The sequence below is a fragment of the Lagenorhynchus albirostris genome, chromosome 12 (assembly GCF_949774975.1).
Source record: "Lagenorhynchus albirostris chromosome 12, mLagAlb1.1, whole genome shotgun sequence".
NCBI lineage: Eukaryota > Metazoa > Chordata > Mammalia > Artiodactyla > Delphinidae > Lagenorhynchus > Lagenorhynchus albirostris.
In genome coordinates, this window is record NC_083106.1 from 27,564,484 (window position 1) to 27,589,349 (window position 24,866).

The 24,866-nt window shown below is 33.7% G+C and overlaps 1 protein-coding gene across 4 annotated transcripts in view; it reads left to right on the forward strand.

Annotated features, from left to right (window-relative positions):
- Positions 1-24,866, forward strand: part of AHI1 (Abelson helper integration site 1) — a 218,819-nt gene that overhangs the window by 51,947 nt on the left and 142,006 nt on the right. For all 4 annotated transcript variants that reach the window (XM_060167812.1, XM_060167814.1, XM_060167815.1 and 1 more), the window contains exons 13-18: positions 1,243-1,472; positions 3,061-3,167; positions 5,729-5,847; positions 8,196-8,326; positions 9,820-9,960; positions 21,368-21,564. In XM_060167812.1, the coding sequence (XP_060023795.1) occupies positions 1,243-1,472; positions 3,061-3,167; positions 5,729-5,847; positions 8,196-8,326; positions 9,820-9,960; positions 21,368-21,564 (925 nt within the window). The remainder of the gene's footprint in view (positions 1-1,242; positions 1,473-3,060; positions 3,168-5,728; positions 5,848-8,195; positions 8,327-9,819; positions 9,961-21,367; positions 21,565-24,866) is intronic.

The window sequence follows — 24,866 nt, forward strand, 5'->3', positions numbered from 1 at the left end:
TATTAGCAGGCCACTGAAGTTTTTATCTTTTAGCATTCTCCTTAATATTCCCTCCAAATTAGTGATTTTGTTCGTTCTATACGTACTATATTTCATGTTACATATGTTCATTGAAAGTATCACTGTGGTAAAAATGTTTATGCAGTGACACACATGCTTTACTTTTACTTGAAAACATGTTCTTTCACTTCCTTCATTTATTAGGTTGGATTCTTAGTAATTAAAGATCATATCCTGTATTTTAAGCAGCTGCTTAGAAAACTTATAGAATGTTATTCTTGAATAACAACTGTATTTTTTTTATAGATAATTTTGAAAAAGACTTAATTTGCTTCAGTTCTTAGACAGTAATTAAAAGGATGAACTATAAATCCCCATTTTAAAAAATTAATAAATTCTTCTAATTCTGATAACTTAAATTTTGAAAAATCGAGTGCTTCACACTCACAAAGCACCTGTCTGTTCCTAGATTTTGCCTATTTTTGCATATTGACTTGCAGAGTATCTAACATGATAGTTTAACTCTTAGAGTTTACTCTTGTCAAGACTGTAGCAATAACAATATTAATTTCTTTCAAATCACCTATTATATAAAGGAAGAGATAACAAGAGTATTAAACATAAAGTGAGTGCTCGATGATAGCCTGTTTTCTATAAAATATTGTAATGATTTTAATGTTATTTTACTCAAGTATTTATATAGTAATTTCAGTGTGCCTTCTAAGTCTTTGAGATGTTTATGTTCATTATCTATGCTTTGAAATTACAAATATAAAGTTAATAGAGTACCCTATTCTCTAAACCCTCAACTGTAAGCACTTTGGAAAAACAATATACACAGCCTAAATGGGAAATCATTGAAATTTCTCCCTCTGTTTTGTTTTTTACTTATATTGTATTAAATGCAGTATTTTACCAACTATCCAATGTGTTTACTCAATGCCAAAAATAGGTAGGTTTAAAAAGTACAGACATATACAAGTACAGTTTTTTCATTTTACAGTATAGATTACAATTAGTAGAGGAATTAACCATTATGCTTGAAAATAACTATAAGAAATAGCTTTGTCAAACTGAAAGAACTCTGGCTATCATATAATGTCATCACATTATTTTTACTGTTATAAAATTTACCATTGGTGTTGTCACTTGCTTACTTTTATAAAGTCCATTGCTCATATTGGTTCTTAGAGAAATGCCTGCCTTTCAGAAGCAATATGTAACTTTTTTATCCTTTTCCAGGATATGGAAAAATGAAATAAACAATACAAATACTTTCAGAGTTTTACCTCATCCTTCTTTTGTTTACACGGCTAAATTCCACCCAGCTGTAAAAGAGCTGGTGGTTACAGGATGCTATGATTCTGTGATACGTATATGGAAAGTTGATATGAGAGAGGATCCTGCCATATTAATCCGACAGTTTGACGCTCACAAGAGTTTTATCAACTCTCTCTGTTTTGATATTGAAGGTATGTCCAAGAATATATGCCAGTTGAAGGCTAGTTACATGAAGAATTTTGAAAAATTTTCTGTTTCACTAGGATAATAATTATTTAAGCTTGAGGGTGACTTTATGTATCAGATAAAATTAAATATGTTTGTGCATATTTAGATTTATGCATATTTTGAAGATCATATGATAGACCTTGGTATAAATTTGGCACTGAGGGAATTGTTAGTTAATTTTGAAGTCAATAAATTTCTAAACATTTTGATTCAACTAATCTTTGCTGTAACAACCAGTCCTGTTCCAAATTGCAAAATATATTTCATTGGATTGGTGATTATTCCCTTAGTAGGTTTTTTAAAGGGCCGTTTTATGTAAAGGGTAAAAATGAGGAAGATGGGGGGTGGAAATCCCAGAGGAATATTGAAAATATATATTTTAAATGTAGCAACAGGATATTTTTTTAAGTACAGAAACATATAGAAGGGAGATTTGCAATTATTTAAAGGTTTAATCTTAGAATGTGAGTATTAAGGATAGTGTTTAAAGGACATAAAATATAGGTTATTTTGTCAGCTGGAATAATAAAGAAATTCATTATTAAATAGTCACCTTTTCTGTTATTTCAGATACTAGGTGTGTATAGCTATAATAAATCGGTATGGGATCCAGATCAAGATGATAATACTGCTAATGTACTCAGTTCAACCATAAGGATGTTTATAAGTAGGAACACATTCAGGAAAGGTCAACCAAGGATAGAAAGGCGTCTGAAAATTCTGTCATAATAGAAGTAGCTCATAAAAGAGAGATGAAGAATTTCTTCAAATATTTGGTTAAGATGTGGAAAAAGGAGAAGTCCTTCTACGTCGCTCTGTAGGTAGAAGTAGGGCCAAAGCTACAAGAAACAGATTTTCTTTGCTCAAAATTAGAAAGAACATTCTAATATACAGAGCATTTCATCAGTTGAATAAGCTACTTTTGTGTAAAATATTACATTCACAGTTGCTGAACAACCAGCTGTTCATAATGGTTTGTAAGATATTCCTGACGGGTTATGAAGTTGAATCTGATGATCTCTGAGGTCCCATTCAACTGTAAGATGGTTTGACTCTAAGAAATTGATGCTGCACTGAAGCACCTGTTATTTATTATTTTATTCATTCCCTGGTCATTTATTGAGTTCCTACCAGGTCTCAGGTATTATGCTAACAGTATATATTAGAATATAGGTGTTTTTCCAGGAATATAAAATAGATTATATAGGTTAATAAAGGTGAGCAATACAGATCATATTGGATATTTCAAATAATTTGTTTCGCTTTGGAATTTGAGCCACGTACACATAAACTGAGATGCTCATTTCTTTTTGTATTCAAATTCAGGTAGGTGACAAAGGGAAATAAATCATCAAAAATAATTCAAAAGGGTGAAGAATTCATTTAAAGATAGTTGGGATCTGACTGCCTTTTGGACTTTTTAAAAACTGTAGTGCCTTTTACTAGCCCTTCAATTCTTTGTTTTATTGTGATGTGTTTTCCCAATTTCATAATATTTGTTTCAACCTCTGTGTGACATTTATATGTAAGTAATTTTATTTTTTTAAATAGGTCATCACATGTATTCAGGAGACTGCACAGGGGTGATTGTTGTTTGGAGTACGTATGTCAAAGTTAATGATGTGCAACACTCAGTGCGTCACTGGAGTATGAATAAGGTATAGAACCATTTCATATTTGGGGATATAATTAAAGAAATGGGGGAAAAAAATTGAACCACATGACTTTAAGATGTCAGGACAGATTCACTTTGTTATAAAGCAGAAACTAACACACCATTGTAAAGCAATTATACTCCAATAAAGATGTTAAAAAAAAAAAAAGATGTCAGGACATTCCATTCGTTCTTTTCAAAGAAATTAAGTTTTCTCAGTCCCTGAGAAGTCAATTATCATGTCTTCCCGATGGCTAATTGATAATATAGTGACTTAGTGAAATTTTCTTCATTTTGGCCAGGCTTTTGTTTCTTATTTTGAGCCCTAATTTGCCCTATGGTATTCAGGGATCCATTACTGAAATTTATGCAAAATGAGGTATATGTTATATCACCGTCTGTACATAATAACTTATATTTTCTGCTATTCATATTATTTTTTTCTTGGTCTAATAACATCACTAAAAACACTGTGCTCAAGGTTTTGTTAACAGTGCTATCCCTCAAAATTGTGTGATCAAGATTATATAAGTATGAGAGGGCCTATCATTTAATCACAGTAATTGTTTCATTTGAAATATACTAAATTGGCAGAAACAAATGAATGATTTCATTTTTGAAGCAGAGTGTTTTAAAGATGGCTTGTATACCAAGCAACTTTGTTGGTGCATATTTAGCATGTTTAAGTTAAAAATACAAAATGAGTCATTAAACCTGAGTTGTTTTTATATGTATTGATATAATTTTTGTCTTACATGCTATACCTGTGTTCTTCGGTTTTGTTCTTCTTCATAATAGATTATAATTGTCCCTGTTTGAAAAAGACATTCTACATGGAAAAGAATTTCCAGGAACTTTAGTTAAATCTGTTGAGTCTGTCAGATCTGTTTAAAAACCAGTCTATTCTATTTTAGTCATTCTCATCTAGTCTGTCAGATTAATGAATGATGGCTTGGGATTCATGTTGTAGCCTAATTTCACACACTTCGAAAAGAACTTTCTAATTACTTATATATTGATACCTAAAGGATTGGCAAGGCTCCAAAGGCACCATTTCTAATCATTTGAGTCTACAATGCAGAGTCTATTATTTGTATTAAAAATCATGTGTTTCTTTACCTCAATATAGTAACCAAAAGGCAAATAAATATACCTTGGAAATCTGCCTCCTGGTGGTTACTTGAGACAGTTGAAAATAGAAAGTTAGGAAATGAGCTGGGATGTCTTTTTAGTAGCTTATGTCCTAGGACAGATGGGAGACTGCGATTTCTTACGTGGTTCTCTTCAACCAACAGTGGGGGGAAGGATGCTGGGTTATACACATCTGTCCCTTAAGATGAGGTGTCCATGTGCTGTTGCACACACTCCTTGGTATAGGGCGTGGTCTTTAGAACTAGGGCTTGAGCATGAATATGATAAAAATATGAAGGAACTCATTAACAGATACTACAAACACTGAAGCTACCAGCAGCTTTCTCAAACCCGTACCTAACACTTAACTTGTTATGCAGCCTTGGTTTTGATTTTGCACATTTGCATCTGTGTAAGTGTTGCTCCAGTTGCTCACACCTTCAGCAGTGCATCTCCACCTCCAAATCGTTGTAGTTGGGCTCAGTAAAATCCCCATCTATGGTATCAGTATTTGACTTTATTCTGTAACTTGTAAAAAGCTGACAGCAGGTTTTAGCACCAAATAGCAGTAGGAGGGGCTCAGCTGCTAATACTAGGATTGTAGCAGTTTGTACCCCACCTCAGCTGGTGCCAACCCACCTCTGAAGAGGAGACCCTCTAAGAGAAGCGAGCAAGAATAATAAGGCGTCCTCGAGGGAGAAGAAGGCTAATTCAGAATTCTGCCTACAGGTTAAAGCAGACCCTCTCTTGACTCTTTAGACTTTAGTTTAAGCAGTTTTGCATTTGCAGTTTTTTTCTTTCTCCTGGTAATCGAAACAAGAACCTTTGTAAATTGTCCTTATACACGGCTTGTTCAGGCAGATTCTCCTTCAGTGTTTGTGTCTTTCTTGACATCATTAATCAGGTCTATTTATAGTCTTCTTCTATAAGTAGAAGATTTAGCTGCCTTAGTATCAAAAAAAAAATTACAATCTAAACTAAATTATTTCAGAATAAGATGCTGATAATTTACCTTTTTCAGGACAAGTGGAAATAGATGTATGAAGAAATAATCTGAGACTGAAATAGAACTTGAGAGCTAATTCTATACTTAATTTTGAATTTATAAAAATTGGAAAGTTTCTTATCTGATGATAAACAGACAGTGTAGTGTTAGAAGATGTGTTTGTAGAAAGTGCTTCTTGTTTGGGAATATACTACAAAAACACTAATTAAATATGGTGTTACATAACAACCAAAAAATACATTTTAGCAGCTTTATTTTCATCCTTAACCTGAAGTTACTTGGAATAATTTTGCTAACAATTTTTAAACATCCTGTATTGTGCAATTGAAAATGACATCTTAAAATTAAATTTGTACACTTAAAAGGGGTTAACTTTAGACAAACTTTACAGTGGTAATATTTTATAATCTTTTTTAAAATCATTTTAGGAAATTAAAGAGAGTGAGTTTAAGGGGATTCCAATAAGTTACTTGGAGGTTCATCCCAATGGAAAACGTTTGTTAATTCATACCAAAGACAGTACTTTGAGAATTATGGATCTCCGAATGTAAGTATATTTCAGTATTTGCAGGTTAAGTGCTCATAGAATAAGTAATGATTTAATTCATATTTATAAAGTGCAGCTGTGGTTCTCAACTAGAGAATTTTGTCCCTCAGGGGACCTCTGGCAGTGTCTAGAAACACTTTTGAATGTTTATTCTGGTATCTGGTGGATAGAGACCAGAGATATCACTGAGCATCCTGCAGCGCATGAGACAGGCCTCTGCAACAATTATCTGACCCAAAATGTGAATAGTTCTTAGGCTGAGATGTAGTCTATTGTTTTTTATTTTCACAATAAAAAAAAAGAAACTACTGCCATCACATATCTTTTATCTTTATGATATTGGTTTAACATAGTATTATGATCTACTATCACGCCTGAATGAGAGGGCTTTTGATTCATACATCCTTGTTTTTCCTTTTTGTTTTGTTTCTAAAAGAGGCAAATGAAAAGAGATATTCTTAATGTAAAAGGCAGAAGCAGAGTTCTAAGAAAACCAGCATGGACTTCTGGTGTGCTTTGGTTTTGCTGTTAAAAGTTCCTGTAAAACAAATGAGAGAAAGCTATTTTATTAAATTTCATTATTGTATTTAGGAAGGCAAATGTGGTAATCCAGGTTAGTTTATTCTGCAATCATCACTTTAGGGCTAACCATTAAGCCCTTCAGTATTTATGTAGAACTGTTTGAGACACTGGCATGGGTGCTGTAGGAGAATGATAAGCAGAATTTGTTCATCAGGAATTTATAGTCTAGTTGTACTACCTCCAAAATAACATACGAAACACTTAGGCTACATTGTGAGATCTTCAAGGACTGGAATCTGCTTATTCTTCTTTTCTATACATCGTACCCACGTCATACCTAACAGATAGCAAGTACTCAATAAGTATTTTTAATGAGTATAAATACATAATAAAAGGATTGTATTTTTCATGGCAACGGTAAAGCTGATAGCTATAATATAGTCTTCTGTTAAAGGCTCTGTGGCAAGACTGGTCTTTGAGCTCAATCTTGAAGGATGGGTAGAATTTAGACAAGATGGCAGCGTCCTCACTAGGGTGGAAAACATGAAAAGCCTGGAATAAAGTTTGGAGGTAGAATAATAGAAGCTGTATTCAGGGCAGAGTGAGTTAGTCTGTATGAGCATGGGTTTCTTGCTAAGGAATGCTGAGAGAGAATCCAACAGAAATTAGAGCCAGACTTTAGAAGACCAGGCCTGCAGAGTTTGGTTGTTCTCTTTTTAAGCAGTATAGTATTCAGCCTATGATCATGCTTGGGCTCTAGAAGAAAACTGCTTACAGTCAAATACTGCCTGTTCCACCCCTTATTAGCTGATTAATCTCCCTGTGTCTCTCTTTCCTCATCACTCAAAGGGAAGAAATAATATGCCATCCTCATAAGTGTTTTGTGAGGGATAAACTAGTTTATACATTTAAAGTACTTAAAACATTAACAGACATAGCAGAAGTGTTTGACCCAGTAACCTTAGGGTTAGTTATTTATGTTAAGAAAATAATTATGAGGCAGTGCAAAAATATATATATATACACAAGGTTGTTCACAGAAATCATATTCATGGTAGGGGAAAGCTGGAAACATCCTAAGTGTTATCCAACAATAGAAAATTTCTTAAGATACATTTAGACAATGATACAGTATATGCCTATTAAAATGATAACGTGTAATCTTTATTTTCTGACATGGTGGCCATTATTCATGACTCATTGTTGACTGAAAAAAGCAGATAACAGAGCAGTATATGTAATATCTTCTCTGTAAACCAGGGATGATAATAGTACCTACCTGGCACATAATAAGCACTAAAACAGTGTTAGCTGTTATTATTCATAAGTTAAAAAGCCTGGAAGGTTATATACCATATTTAATAGATGATTCAATAATGTTTTGTCTAATACTTCTGCAATGATCAAGTATTCATTGTTTGATTTTAAAACTTTATCACATGGAGAAAATATAAGAATATAAAAAGTCTGTTCATTTTTTAGTAACCAATACAAATGCTACTTCCAAAGTAGTCTTTTGCTCCATAGCTAGAAATCATCTCTCCTATCCAAATCTGAAAAGTACTCCTTCTGTTCTTTTGTGGCACTTTCTACATCCACTTTCTATTTTACTTTAATGCATTTCTTCTCTCTCCTGCTAAATTATAAGCTCCCTGAGCTCTGGGATTATCTCTTCTTTATTCTGCATCCATCATAGAATGTATCCTGCATAACAGATTCTCACAAGTTGTTTGTTAAATGCAAATGAAGTATTTAAAAGTTTTCCTACCACCAGTCTTTTAAATGGGTAAGACAGGTTTCATTTGTAAAATCTTTTTGGTTCCTAGATTAGCAGCAAGGAAATTTGTAGGTGCAGCAAATTATCGAGAGAAGATTCACAGTACTTTGACACCATGTGGGACTTTTCTCTTTGCTGGAAGTGAGGATGGTATAGTATATGTTTGGAACCCAGAAACAGGTAAATAATATTTCATCGAACTTAAACATTTGTTTTGTTTTTGATGAAGTATAAAAACTACAATTTTATGGTGTAATTTTCGAGGAAATTCTGATTTCAGGTTCTCAGTTATGTTTTTCAAAATTGGAAAGCTGATAATGGAATTCAGCTGCAGTCTAAATTTATATTAAATTCTGTTCTTTATGGTTTTGATACCTTCATGGATTTATAATTTCACATTGTAATTCAAGGTGTAATGAGATATTGTTGAACTTAGAGAAGTGTTTAATGATGACTGTAATACAAAACACAGTATTATAAACTGAATTTAGAGTACAACTAGGTATACAAATGGTTAACCATCTACATTTTTATTAGAAACAAACATACTTCTGTCAGTTTTGGATGTCTGAAACTTAATAGCAATTTTACTGTAATTCAGGTTTGTTTGTTTTTGTTTTTTTTTTTTGTGGTACGTGGGCCTCTCACTGTTGTAGCCTCTCCCGTTGCGGAGCACGGGCTCCGGACGCGCAGGTTCAGCGGCCATGGCTCATGAGCCCAGCCGCTCCACGGCATGTGGGATCCTTCCGGACTAGGGCACGAACCCACGTCCCCTGCATCGGCAGGCGGACTCTCAACCACTGCGCCACCAGGGAAGCCCTGTAATTCAGTTTTTTTTTGAATAACATAAGCTATTATATTGGGCAATTCATTTGTGCTTCACCTTGCTTTTTAAAAGAAAAGCCAAAACTACATAAACATTTTTTTTTAGCAGTAGAAAGAATTTTATAAAAGTTACTTTAAAATTTCTTTAAGGAGCAGTATTTGACTTCAGCTTTTTATTTTCTTCATCTTTCCCTTTAGGCATTTTTGACTAGTCAGTTCACTTATAGTTTTTTTTTTTCTTTCTATATTTTGATACTTCAGCATCAGTTCATAAGTGTTCATAAATCTCTTTTCCCCAGCAATCCGTGGAACTGGATTCTTTGCTTTTTGAGTTCTGATTTTCAAACTTCTGCTGTAGGCCTCTTTTAGTCATTAATAATCATATGCATCTTTAAAGCAGATGGTACGTCAAACAGCCTCTGGAAGAAATATAGAAAAAATTAATTCCTCACTAAACCTCTCCCAACCAGAGTTTCTTTAGTTTTAATCCTGACATTCCTCCCCTAGTTCTCCCTGGAGTTCTTTGTTAGTTGTCATTTGCTCAGCTCTGTCAGATCTCAGAGTCAGGTCTCTCTGCTTCCAAGCTCTTTGTCTTTATTTCGTGCCTTGAATACCTCCGTGAAGAGGTTGGACTGAGAAGTAGAAAAAGGAGGGCCAACAGAATGAAAAATAAAGATAATTATTTAATATAGTGGTACTCAAATATTTATAAGTTTTTAAGGTGTTCATATAAATAACGTGAGCTTTATCATTACTTACTATAAATCTTTTTTAATAAGCTACAGAATAATCTTCTAATGAGAAGTATCTGAGATGGTACAAATTATTGAATGTCTTTTCTTATTTAGGAGAACAAGTAGCAATGTATTCTGACCTGCCATTCAAGTCACCCATTCGAGATATTGCTTATCATCCACTTGAAAATATGGTTGCATTTTGTGCGTTTGGGCAGAATGAGCCAATTCTTCTATATATTTATGATTTCCATGGTAAGTCCACCACTTGATAAGAGGAGAATATTTAGAGTAACCTTTACATTTAGACTGAACCGGAAATTATGAACTCTGAAAACTGTCATCCTTTGTACTAACAAAGCTCTCTTGAATATACTATGAAAGCCAAGCAACTTAAAAAGATCATATTATTATTATAACATTTTATTTTTCCATGAGCACTATTATTATGGAGTTTAAATATCAAAAGAACACATAATGGTTGTGCTGTTACGTTGTAATCACAGAAAGGTAGTCATCACTTCCTTTGTAAATCAATTTAAATAAATAAAATTCACCTAAAAATTATTTGGGAATATGTCTAAATTAAAAGATAAATAACATTTAGGAAATATGGATTTGTAATGTTTTTAGTTGAATATTGAGTTAATTTCCTATTTGTTTTTCTTTTTTACTAAAGCATATAGTTTAAATAAGTTGTAATTTTGAGAGTTTCTTAACATAAAAGAAGGCAAAAAAATCAAGCGTCAATGAAAATGAGATCTGGAATTAGAAATCTAACGTCTTTTTCTACAGTAAAATTACACTGTTCTATAAATTTGGAAAATAATAAGGAAATAAAGACTTTGGACACATTTTTCAGAAATAGTATGGCATTATTAGAATTATCTGGATTTATGCTATTTTTCATATATTTCTTTAATTTTTGTCCTGAAATTAGGATTTCAGTGTTCTGCATGGTATTGATAGTGCTGACACTCTCAAAATTGCAGTTCCATTTTTTCATATATTAATTATTGTACAAAAATAAACGGTTTTTATTACTCTCTGCTTTGTTTATGATATCATTCACTGTTTTTGCTAAGCTAAGATGGCTTCCACACAACGTCATAAATGCATAAATATGCAAATATGTATACAGGTAACATTGCTGTGGAACTATCTAGACAGAGTGTTTTAAGTTAATGAAATGCAAGTGGTTAAGCTTACTGCATTAATACAGTGTGAATTGGTTAATGTTTGTGATAAGTGCTAAGTGTTGGACAATTGAGTTAAGCTCTAAACCTGACGTTCTTGATCATAGTATGGATTTTATTATGCCTTTACAGGTGAATTATATAAGAAAATAATGTGTAAAATTGAGATTTATCCTGTTTTAAAGAATTTTACAAAGAATAAATAATAAATTTCTCTGACACATATTCAGATTTACAGAACAGTATTACTGATGGTTGAATTGTTAAACAACACAATACCACTTACTATTACAAACAAATTTAGCAAAAGTAAACACTGCCTGACTATGGGAAAAGACAAGTGGATTTCTCAAATCATCCAGTGTCCAAGTTTGTTGTCTAGTTCAAACATATGTCCTGAAACAGGTCTCTCTTTTATACACTTTAAATCTTCACAGAAAGTAGAGTTATACCTATATACTTTGTAATGGGAACTGTTATATAGGAAATAGGCACTCAGTTAATTTCCTCAAACTCTTCAGAAGTTTCACCACAGTTTTCATTGAATTTCTATTTTGCTTTTTAGGCTTTTGAAATTTTCACTACAAACTGCAGTTGAAAGCTCCAGTCTCATCTTTTTTCTTTAGTTTATTTTTTTGTCTTTGATAGAAGTTCATCAGTAGATTAGACCAGTTAGGTTTGTCCATTTGGTTTTGTGACAATAGACATTTAGACTAAGAAGTCCATTCTAGAAGCATAAGTAGAAAGAGCCAAGTGTTCAGGAGTTCAAAAACATTTAGTTTTAGGCTCAGTTCTGTTTCTTTAGTGGCCTTGCACAAGCCTCTTGCCTTCCTGAAGCTCCATTTCCCTATCTAGTAAATGGTCCTACAACTACTAATATCTGTCGTACCTAAGAGATTTTTTTGCGAGGGTGCTATGAGACAGAGACTGTGAAAGTACTTTGTAAGTTGATACGCACTATACTAAAACAAACAAAAAAGATAAAGTGGGTTGTTACCGTGCTCATCCAACCTGTATACACTTGACTCTATGGGAACTTATGTTTTAATATGCTGATAAGCCTCTCTGTGTGGAATGAAATGGAAAAAAAGGGTTTTTTCCCTTTCTTTCACTCTTTCTGTTGGTCAGCCTTTTCCTTTTATTTATTAGAGTGTGTACCTTTCTAGGTCAGTTGTATTAGAAAATAAATGCATAAAGTTAAGAACATTATGTTATGTCCACAGTATCTTAATGTAAATGAGGGATTTCCATGAGTGTTTTAGAAATTTAAACGTTCAGTTAATACACATATTAAATAAAAATATTTTGTGCAGTGTATTTCGAACACGATTTTTGATATACTAACACACCTTTACAAACAAAACTCAAAATGTTTCAACACATTTTCCCAACTCTTTGCTGCCTATTTTTAAAAAGAAGCAGTTTAGGAAAAAGTTATGTGATCTCAAGCAGTCCAAGATTTAGCACAGTTCTTGTGAATGGTATATAACCATGAAAAAATGAAAAGTTGTTTCAGACTCTAAAATATTTTGCTCATTAAATACAGGGCAGAATCATGAAGGCTTTAAATTTTTTCAATGAAAATTATAACATTTATTACTGACCTATTATACCTTTGCCTTATATTTTATTTATCTTTTAACACAGGACTATTTTGCTCACACTTTCTTGTCTGAAAATAAAGTTTATAAGTAGTTTTACATAAATGTTTTAATGGTAAAAAATTTGAAAGATACAAAACAGTTACATGATTTTTTAGATAGTATTTATCAGAGCAGCTGATACATTTAGGCAATTTTTAAGGAAAATGGAGCAAGCTCATTTTTTTTTATCAGTTAAATAAGCTGTGAATGAGACCACAGTGGTAGCTAAATGTATCATCCATCTTTCAGTTCTAGCAAAATCTGTGAAGAGTCAGCAAGCATCTTTCCCTGTTAAGCATGTGTTCAGGTTGTGGTCTTTTGGGTCTTTCATTCTACTGACTTTTTGCTTTTTTTGGTAAGAAATATGATTTTTACTTTCAGAAGGCAGTTTTATTTGCCTGATGTTGAAAGGGTTAATCATCTAGTAATACAAAATTTAGTCACAGTGTACCACAAATAATGTACTTTTAGGATTCCCATAATAACAGAGTACTAGTCAGAGAAACGGCTTCTAATGAATTAAATGTATGAAGCTAGACTTCAGCAATTAATGTTCTGTTATTAATCAATCTCTAGGATCCTGTTCTACATGTAATGATAATTATGTCTAATACTTACAAAGCATTTTCCATGTTCCTGGTACTAATTTAAGCACTTTACCCATATTTTTTAAAGTTTTCACAATAATCTTATGAGATAGGTATTATAATTATTCCCATTATGGGAGCCAGGACTTGGATCCATACAGGCTGGACTTGGAGTCCATGCTCTCATTTGCTACACTAAACTGCCTTTTTAGCAGATTTCCTGAAATATTAGCTTTTGATTGTCTAATATGCAAACTTTTTTTTTCTACAAAACTATTTATTTTATGCCTCTCTGTGGAGTATGCAGTTTCTTTATATTGTCTGTACTTTGTGGGAAGCAGAGTTGGAGGCTTATTTGTCTTTTTATTACTGGTACCTAGTCTGAATACTGGCACATATTGAATATACATGTAGTATTTTAAGCAGGATCAAGTCTTAATTTGGGAAGTTCTCAGCATTATATGGTAATCCCAGGTAATGAGCCTAATTTTTCACTAGGTGGCAGTATCTCCTGTGAATCAGTATTAACTCTGGAGTGCTTTTCAGTCATAGTGTTTTAGGTAAAACAAATCTTCATTGAGCATTTATTGTGTGCCTAGTTGAACAGTGCTGGGAAACCCAGGAATCAGAACCATGCTCTTTTCCAATCTTTTGTGCTTCCTAAGTAGTTAATTAAACCTCTGGGAGAATTTTAGTTAAACTGAAAAGCTGTCTACCATTGACACTAAACATGATTTTATTTATAGAACTCATATTTATTAATGATCAGCTGCATCGTCATTGTTGATAGGTTTATTTTTCACATTGTGACATGTTTTACCAGAATTCAGGGCAATATATACCTTTACATTCCTATATAACTTGCTCAGTAACAAAAAGCCCATGGTGTTTACAAGGCCCTATGTCTAACATCCTACCTGTTATATTACTGATGTGCAATAGATACTTGAAATAAGAATTTAAAATCCCATAGAATAGCATTTTCCCCTTACATTTTATAAAAATATAGAATGAAAGGCATGATCAGTTAGTAAATTTGGGGCTAATAATGATAGTGGTAGTAGTAGTAGGTAATATTTATCAAGTATTTATGCTATCAAGCATTTATTTATTTATTTATTAAGTATCCCGTACTCTCATGAGTATTTTACATGCATTTTCTCATACAGTTCTCCCAAATCCCCACAAGACAGTTGCCATTATTATCCCCATTTTGCAGATGAAACTGAGGCACAGGGAGCATGAAGTAATTTGCCTGAGGTCACACAATTGGTAAAATGACAACACTTGCCAGGCTGTCTGACTCCAGAGCCCATGCTCTTAAAACATTAAGCTATCTGCCACAGCTACTTATTTAGTCTTTGCATTTCCTATTTCATGAAGTAACTTAAGAAGGTAGCCAAATATACCTGTGGTGAAATGTAGTGTTTGTTTTCAATTTTAATATTTAGGAAGACCCCTTAAGAGTAAAAGGAGCTTTGGTTGTCTAGTATCATTATTAATTGTTCACTCCTTTACAAATGTTGGCGGTAATTATAATGCATTAAGCCATTATATTCTCAATATAGTCCAAAATATGATTTTTCTTTATGTAATATCAAATTTTAATGTAACTACTTTTACAATATTTTTGCAATAAGGTAATGTCTAGTTGAAATAAATTTAACATCTGTAGTTGTCTCTATAATTTAATGGTGTTCTTGAAGTACTAATTGTGACTGATTCAAAAGCAAACTCAGATGTTGTAATCCTTATACTTGGATAAGACTAAGCAGTAACATATATAACTGATTGTAGGTTAGAGTTTTAGATATCTATTATTAGCTTAGTAGGAGAAATTGAGATAGAAATGCCAAATTTTAAGACATACTGAAGCTACCTATTTCTTGGTTATATCCTGAAGCATCTGTTTTAATATTCCACACATGAGGGATACTCTCATTGAAAGCTTATGTCATTTAAGGATTCAGGACGTATGGAAAACATAGTCAACTTAATGCCTTTGAGCACAAACCAGAGCCCTGAATTCCTCATCCAGGCATTTTCTTATGCTTACATTGGTGCTTTTTAAAGTGCCCCCAGGGGACTTACCTGGTGGCACAGTGGTTGGGAATCTGCCTGCCAATGCAGGGGACACAGGTTTGAGCCCTGGTCCGGGAGGATCCCACGTGCAGTGGAGCAACTAAGCCCGTGCGCCACAACTACTGAGGCTGCTCTCTGAAGCCTGTGAGCCACAACTGCTGAGCCTACGTGCCACAGCTGCTGAAGCACACACACCTGGAGCATGTGCACCGCAATGAAGAGTGGCCCCCGCTCACTGCAACTGGGGAAAGCCTGCGCGCAGCAACAAAGACCCAACACAGCCAAAAATTAATTAATTAATTTAAAAAAAATACAGTGCCCCCAAAAAGAAAAAATGGTACAGTTCCAAATAGACAACAGTGTGGAGGGAAAGACTGAAGTAGGAATTAGAGCATTTTGGTCCTAGACAAAATGCCATCACCTTCTATTTGACCCTGGTCAAAAAATTTATCTTTTCTGGATCTGTTCTTTCACCTGAAAAATTAAAATAATACCTGTTCTATTTTACCTCAGTGTTTTATCAAAGGATAAAATGAAACTAGAAAGCAAGGCATGGAGCATAGATATATGAAGCAGGCTGCAGTAGGGAAATGCTAGCTATTTTCTGTAGCAGTATATATGTCCCACACTTTCAGTTGAATAGCGTGATGTGTGATGGTTGATAATGGAATAGGAAACCAACAAAACTACAATGCATGTGCTCCAGGGGATTTGGAGATAGTTTATTATATTTTTGATGTTCAACTAACAGATTTGCTGAATGATGGTAGACCCTCTTGCATTTGGTTGGCTATGAGACATGAGTCTTTTACACTTTCTTGTATAGCTTTTTGAAGTTTTATTAGTGACACTTTATAAGTTCTACATGACATAAAATATTTCAAGAAATACAAGATTATGAACAGGCCCTGAAATACACTCAGGCTACTAGAATTGAAGTATTACTCAGTAGAACTTCTTTGATCCATTGACGCAGTTTCTTAAGATCCGCTGAAGCAGGAACAAGTCAGGCCCAGTGAAATACAGTAAAAAATTATAAGCCCTTGAACATTCTTGTCTTAGTCAGTTTGGACTGCTATAACAGAATACCAGAGACTAGATGGCTCATAAACAACAGAAATTTCTTTCTCACAGTTTTGAAGTCTGGGAAGTCCAAAATCAAAGCACTGACTCTTTGTCCAATGAAAGGTCACTTTCTGGTTCATAAACAGCACCTTTAGCTGTACCCTCACATGGTACAGCCAAAGACCTTATTGGGGTCTTTTTTATAAGAGCACTAATCCCTTTCATGAGGACTCTGCTCTCATGACCTAATCACCTCCCAAAGGCCCCACCTCCTAATACCATCACCGTGGGGGTTAGAACTCCAACATAGGAATTTTAGGGGAACACAACATTCAGACCACAGAGATTCTCTTCACACCGCAAGTGTGAGAGGAAGAGAAGGAGGATGCTGCAGAACTGCTGAATGCTAGGAAACTAGAGCAGTAGACCTACCAGCTTACAGTAATCATATTATAATTAGAAATAGAAATGTTGATAAGTAAAGTAGGTATCCAGTAAGGTGACTATACACAGTAACAGGGGTATGTGTAATAGCAGATCTTGACCAAAGGTATTAAATGTTGAACCACAAAGAAATATTACTGTTAATATAGTGTAAGAAAAAGACCATGCTATTTTTTAGTTGTACTTTATTATAAAGTCAATAATATAAGTACACATAGGTTTTAATAATAACAAACCTTGTATTATTTTCAAATGCAAAGGGCACAGAATTGAAATATCTTATTTCCTCCATTCTTCCTCCTATAAAGATAAAGATCTCCTGAGGAAAACCACATTATTTTTTTATAATTGTTTAAGGCCAGAACATACACAGAAGCACTGAACTTACTATATAAATCAAGAAAGAGGGTCAGTTATGAAAACACTTTAAGAATTTTTTTAATTGTGTAAAGTCTAGAATCCCAAATTACAGGTGATAGTAGGTAAATTTAGAAGTATTTTGATGGATATAGGAAGGAAAGGAAATTGCATTTCCTTTAAGCAAATGTAGTTGCCACCTCTGTGTTCTCAGCACCGTGTCCATTGCTCTGCTGTACCACTTAGCACATAGCAGTAACTTCTTGTTGACCTCCAAAAATTCAGACCCCCCAAGAGCGGGGCAGTGTTTTTGTATTCCCAGAGGCTGCTCTAGTGCACTCCTCTAAGAGTCATGAAAGGATAGGGATGAGACTTAAAATTGTGAGTTTTAAACGTATTAGTTAGATTAGAGCTAAGTTTTAAACATACAAAGTTAAATTAGTACAAGGAAGAGAAAATGACTAAGTGAAGAAATACAGTTACCTAATTGCAACATCATTCTCTAACCATGGCCTCTATGAAAATGATTTAGAAACCTTTGAACTGTTAGAAGCATAGAGCTTGAAGGAGTTTCAGAAATCATCTATTTTAACCTATTTTACAGGGAAATAATCTGTATAGTCTTACACAAATAGGTATTTGTGGAGGGCTGGGGAAGGGAAAGAATGCAAGACCTTGATCGCAGCTTGTTTGTAGTTTGTGGTATCTGAGAAGCTAGGTCTTTATGAATATTTCTGCAGATTTTTTTTATGGCTGTCTTCACAGAACTAGAGGTGCTAAAGGTAAAGTAGGGTGTTAATTTGCCTCCTTGAAATCCAGTCAGATGGCTTTCGTATAGAAAATTCCCTTTAGACAACAGAAACAAGTATTCATAATTGTTTGGGGTTTGTTTTTGTCATCTGCATCCGTTTAGGCCATTTTAATCTTTTCTGAAAGGCATCCTTAATGCCTGAAAAAATAAACAGATAAATATGCAGGCAATTGCCTTTGGTTATTTTTTACTAGTTAAATAAATTCCTTTTTTAAAAAAGGAAAATAATACATGTTTAGCACAGCATAAAACTTAGAAAATACAGTTTGGCAAAAAGAGTAAGGTAAATACCCAAATCCTACTGTCCCTTATAACTGTTGCTTATATCAGCCTCTGTGCTTCTAACGCATACTCACCCACTCAGGGCTTGAGGTGAAATTGTAGTTGTGTATCTGGCAAGTACAAAAACATAGGGAGTCAGAAAATGCCATTTAATAATTAAACCCAGTTTTACTTTCCATTCATAGTAGCAAAAACCAATGAAATGTTAAGAGGACAATTTTGAAAAGCAAATCAGGCAAAGATCATGGAACGGGATTTTTATGTGTTGATTCATTCATCGCTGACCCATCTACTAAAGTTAAACCTCCAGTCCATTGAGCACTCTTCTTTTACAGCTTCAAAGTTTCTCTTTGTTCTTTAAACAATCTTTTATTTGAGGTAAATAAATGTTCTGAGTGCTATGAAAAGTCCAAACTATATACTGAAAAATAGTAGTCAAACCCACAAAAATCTAAGTGTAGACACAGCTACACTTCCATCTGAAAACAGTAATTGGTACTAAGGAACCTGCATCACAGCAAGGGTGGGCTGTAAGCAGGTCTTCTCCCTCAATTACATCCCCTGGTTCTTACCACCATCAAGGTCTGCAGGGAGAGAGCCCCAGTTATCATTGAGCTGTTCTTCACTTAGAACATGTGAATGAAGTAGTACATGAATATAAAGATCAGAGACCTAAATTTTTTTGTAGGCGCTCTTTCAAATTCATGCTTCATGAAACCAAGGTTGGTAACTAAAAAAGAAAGTGATCATCATTTTGTATATTCATTTTATTGCTTTATAAATGTTTTTCTTCCAATTAATAATATATTATAAACAATTTTCTAACATGATAATTATACATCTGTACATAATTTTAGTGGCTGAATTCTCTTTCTTTAAATGAATACACCATAATTTAAATGACTTGTTGCATAATTCCACTATTAAATGTTTTTCAGTATTTTAAGGAACACTTCAGTACACATCTGGCTACACTTACTCAGTTTGTTCCGTGGGAACAAATATCTTGAGGTACAGTGGGATAGTTGAACAAGCAATAAAAGAAACATCACTTTCTAATTTGCCTTTTTCCTCATTTCTTCCTTAATTAGTAGTGAAGTTGAATATATAGTTCTCCTTTTTGTGAATTTTCTGTAATGGTCATTTGCCCATTTTTCTGTTGGATTATTCATTTTTAATTGATTTTATGGGGACTCTTTGAATATTAACTCCTATCACTTTTTTGTGAGCAGTTTTATTGAGGTATAATTGACATATAATAAACTGCATATATTTTAACTGTACACCCTGATAAGACATATTTATATACTTGTGAGACTATCACCTCAGTCAAGATAATGAACACATCCATCATCCCCCAGAGTTACTTTGTACTCCTTGGTCATCTGTCCCTACCTCCCCCTCCTGCCAGACAAACACTATGAATTAATTAATTTTCATTCCCTAGAATTGTATATGAGTGCAACAGTATATACCACGTACTTTTTTTGATCTGTCTTCTTTCACTCATAATTACTTTGAAGTTAATCTGTGTTTTCAAGTTTATCAATAGTTCCTTTTTATTTCTGAGTATTATTTTATTGTATTGATATATCACAGTTTGTTTTTCCATTCACCTGTTGATGGGCATTTGGATTTTATCCAGTTTTTAGCTATTACAAATAAAGATGCTGTGAATATTCATTTACAAGTGTTTGTATAAACATATGCTTTTATTTCTCTTGAATAAATACCTAAAAATAGAAGAGCTGGATCCCAGCGCAGACATATGTTTAAGAAGCTTCCAGACTGTTTTCTCAAGTGGTTGTGCTGCTTAACCTTCCCACCACTAGTCTGTATTTCAGTATCTCCGTATCCTTGCTAAATTTGAAATGGCCAGTCTTTTAAATTTTAGCCCTTGTAATAGGTATGCTGTGCTATTTCATTGTGGTTTTAATTTGCTTATCGTTAATGACTAATGATGTTAAGCACCTTTTCATGTGCTTATTTACCATCCATGTATCTTCTTCACTGAATCATGTGTTCAGATCTCTTGCCCATTTGTAAAACTGGCTTGTTTGCTTTCTGATTATTGAATTTTGAGAGTTAGGTTTCTTATATACAAGTGATGCTCTATTAGGTATATGATTTGCAAATATTTCTCCCAGCCTTTGGCTTTTCTTCTAATTGTCTTAAGAGTTTGAAAGAACAGACGTTTGAAATTTTTTTGAAGTCCAAAATTGTCAATTTTTTCTTTTATGGATTTTTAAATTATATAATTGTATAATCAAGAAAATACTATTTTAAATGATTACTTTTTATTTGTTCTCCTTTGTACTTACAGGCATTTAAAAATTTTCAAATTCATTTATTTAAATGATCAAATGAGATAATGTATGTGAAAGCATCCTAAACATCATAAAGTACAATACAGGTGCTAATACCCTTGTTGTCGTCGTCATCATCATCATCAAAAACATTCACCCTTTGAGCCATCTATTCCACTCTGGGGTATTAAATCCAAAGAAAGGATTCTTTTAAAAAATAAATTATGAAAGTACTTACGCATAGCCTATAATGAGGGAAAACAGAAAGCATTGTAAATATTTAGCAATAGGAGAATACATAAATAAACTATGGCGCTTCCTTAGATGAGACATTGTAAAGCATTTATAAATGGTAATTACATAGTTGTAGAAATATGCAAAAACTTACATTTAAATTGAAAAACTGTTCAATTGTGTTTACACTATGATATCTTACATAAAATGTATATATGAATAAAGATAGAGGTATGAAGGTACAAAAACAGTTGTTTTAAGGAAATGGGTTTGTGAATAATTATTGTTTTTGTGTTTTCTTTATTATATTATGACTTTGATTTTTTTATATTGTGTTTTCTGTATGCATCTCTTCAAAGTTAGAATCCCCTTCCAATTTGTTATGTTTACCAGACCAAGATACTGCATGGCCTTCAAGGCTCAATTATACTACCTGACATGAAGTTATCTATGAAATTATTATATTTCCTTTTTTATGGTTTACAGTATTTAATAATTTCACATTTTGTTCATCATGTTGTATTATTATTACCCAGTATTTAAAATGTATTATGTACTTTCTGATCATTCCTTTAATGCTACAATTTCATAGCTTAATTATTTCATTATGCTTTTGCTGTGATGATTTGAACTAATTATGGACTAATTTTTCCAGTTGCCCAGCAGGAGGCTGAAATGTTCAAACGCTACAATGGAACCTTTCCATTACCTGGAATACACCAAAATCAAGATGCTTTATGCATCTGCCCTAGACTGCCTCATCAGGGCTCTTTTCAGATTGATGACTATGTCCACACTGAAAATTCTTCAATGAAGATGCAGCAAGTGAAACAGAGGATCGATTCTGTCACAGTATGTTTACTTATTTTATGCAGTTGAGAAGTTGGAAACTTTAAAACCATTTCAGTTCTGTTTTCCATTGCCATGCCAATAAATATTAACTGAACGAAGTAGTTACTTAAATCTAGACTTTCTTATACATTTATAGTTCCTTTCTGGTACTTGTTCTAAAATCACTTAACTGCAGTAAACAAACTGAACTTAGGATAATCTATTAGGCTTTTCTGACTTGATATCTCTGTAAAGATCAGCCCAGGACTTGTTTCTCTATTTTAAAATATATGTGTGTATATGTGTGTATATGCATATATACAACATGCAGACACGCACACACAGCAAATACCAACCTGGGAAAATGTCTACACAAAATATATAAATGGAACAGCCTTCTTAATATGCAAGAACTAAAAAATAAAGAAAATAGTGAGACTTCAACAAAGAAATGGATAAAAGAAATAAACATGTACTTTCAAAAAGAGTAGGTACAAATGTCTCATAAGCGTATTTTAAAGTTCTGTCTCACTTCAGAGAAAAGTAGTGCCACAGAAACCAGATATTGCCTGTAAAACTGGAAAAGAGATGATGAAAATCAGGAGGAGGATGCTTGGTTAAAAGTCGTGTGGTATTCTGTTGGTGGTAAATTACTATACAGTGTTTCTCAAAGATAAGTGGTAAAATGTATTGAGAAGCTTGAACATCCTTAAAAATACTTAGGCTTGGGCTTCCCTGGTGGCGCAGTGGTTGAGAGTCCGCCTGCCGATGCAGGGGACACGGGTTCATGCCCTGGTCCGGGAAGGTCCCACATGCCCCGGAGCGGCTGGGCCCGTGAGCCATGGCCGCTGAGCCTGCGCGTCCGGAACCTGTGCTCCGCAACGGGAGAGGCCACAACAGTGAGAGGCCCGCGTACCGCAAAAAAACAAACAAACAAACAAACAAAAAATACTTAGGCTCTTTGACCCTAATAGTTCTTTTAGTGAGAATTAGCCTGAGCACCTTGAAGAGAGAGACTTTGCGGGCTTGTTGTGTTCCACCTTGTGGCACAGTGCCTGGCATTTAATAAATATCATCCTTTCCCCTCCTCCTTTGATAGGGATATTGACCAGTTTTAAACCCAATATAGGAGGAACTACAGTGAGACATCTTTTAGTTCTGACTGTACTTTCTTCCTCTCTCCTTTCCTTTCTTCAGAAAGTTAGAGAGTGTGGGGTATACAAGAGTGCAGATCACTCAGACAACGGGTTCAGCTTTAGTTGGAATATGGGGGAAATTTTTTTATATTTATCAGTATAAATTTTAGAATAATATGACTATAAATTAATATTTCAGTGTTGTAAGACTTTATATTTTAACATTTTAAAATAATTGAATAATGAATGTGTTCCAGATTTTAAAAGGAAGTATGAATAGATAAATGGAGTTCTAAAAATTAGAGAAAAATATTTATTCGCTAGGAAAAAAAAATGGCCCATGTCTAAAGCCTTGCATTGCAAGATGATTTCATCTACAGACTAAAGAGCAACTCACAGATAGATATATAAACACAAGTTTCCTACAATCTGTCAGTCTTTACACTGTGAAACTTAACATCCTGGAATCACCTTGGGCTTGTAGCTTTTCTCCTGCATCATTTTTTATAGCTGTCATCCTCAGATAAATGAAAGGAAAGTAGATGTAAAAGAAAAATAAAATCAGAAAAATATTTTTTAAGATATGAAACCAAAGGCAAGGGGAAAGTAAATTGATAATTTATTATAAGAGAAAAACTTGTTTCTCATAGAATCATTGATTTATTTAGCTTTTACTAAACTTTTCCTTTTAAAAATTATGCTTTGGGATTGTGGTAGATTGAGGCTGCCTTTGGAAATGAAAGCTTTGTCTATTTGCTGTGGTTTTTGAAAAACCATATATTTCCCGTGTTAAGAGAATTCTCTGAACTTTTTTTTCAAATGCTATCTGCAGTGTATTTTCTCTGAGAATGTATGTAGCATATATGGGAATCAAAACAAAATGTCATCTTTGTTCCCACGGAAGCTCCATTCTTTTTATGTTTTGCAAGCATTTAGGTTGACTGGATTCTCACCTTTTGTCACAATGCCTTTTCTCTTGTTTCCTGAGCTGTGTTTTGGTAGACCCTAAATTCCTTTTCCTGTTAGGTTTGTTACTTAGTCTAAAAGACTCTGTCACTGGTCTTCTATGTAGAAGTCTAATAGAGAAGACTATATTACTTCTATATTGTAGAAGACTGTATCCCTGGAGATACTCCTTTCTTTGTAACCACAAAAGGAATGCTTTTCTGATAAAATACAGTTCAAGTTTAGGGTGTGATTTGTGTGTGTGAATTGCATAATAAATTCAGTTCCTCAGGTATTTCATAGGTGTTTACTCATGAATGAGAAAAGGATGCCATAAATAGACAATTTTCTGTTCTTGGTAGCTTTATCATTTACTCATAATAAAACTCTTTTAACTGTTTCGTACTTAACAGAGCCGACTTTGTGCTACTACTGCAGCAATACCTAAAAGGCTCTGCAATCCAGATAAGACCTCACAGGTAGACAGTATCTTGAGAGCAGTGACACAACTCTTTCTAAGGTTTCAAACCCAGAAATTTGGTCTTATTAGTGTATCCAGAGCTGCTCAGAATCTGGGGTACCTGGTAATAGTAAAGAGTTCCACAAAAAGTTGATTTATAAACTTAAACATCTTATAATGGAAGGTATACCTCTCCAGCTGCTTGAGCACTCAAGACCACTTGCCCTTTTAAAAATTAACGTGATATCTGGGTCAGTGATCACAGAGCTGATTGTTAAGCAGAGTCATAGGAATAGGGATTGAATGGGTTTTAAAATGTTTTATGCCAATTTTGAAAAAAAAAAGATTAATTTTCTCTACCCCACAGGAGATTTCACCGTATAATAATTGGTGATGATTAACATCTGTTTAATTATGAGTAGAAACTGACATAATGAATTCCTGGTACTGTGCTAAGTGTTTTACGTGTTCACTGTATTTAATCTTCAAAACCATCCTATAATGTGGATGCTAGTATTATCCCCATTTTACAGAAGATGATGTTGAGGCTTACAGAGATCAAGCAATATTGCCAGGGTCACACAGATGGAAACATTGGAGCTGAGATTCAGTCCAGGCAATCAGAATCTCATGCCCACAGTCAGTTTTACTGTCTCCTTTTAGTGATTGAAATGACTGATATCCTTTAGATGTAGTCTATGTCCCTTAGAAATTTCAGATTAAAAAAAAAGGACACTCTTCTTTTTCAGTTCTTTTTATCTAAACTACACATTGATTGTTAC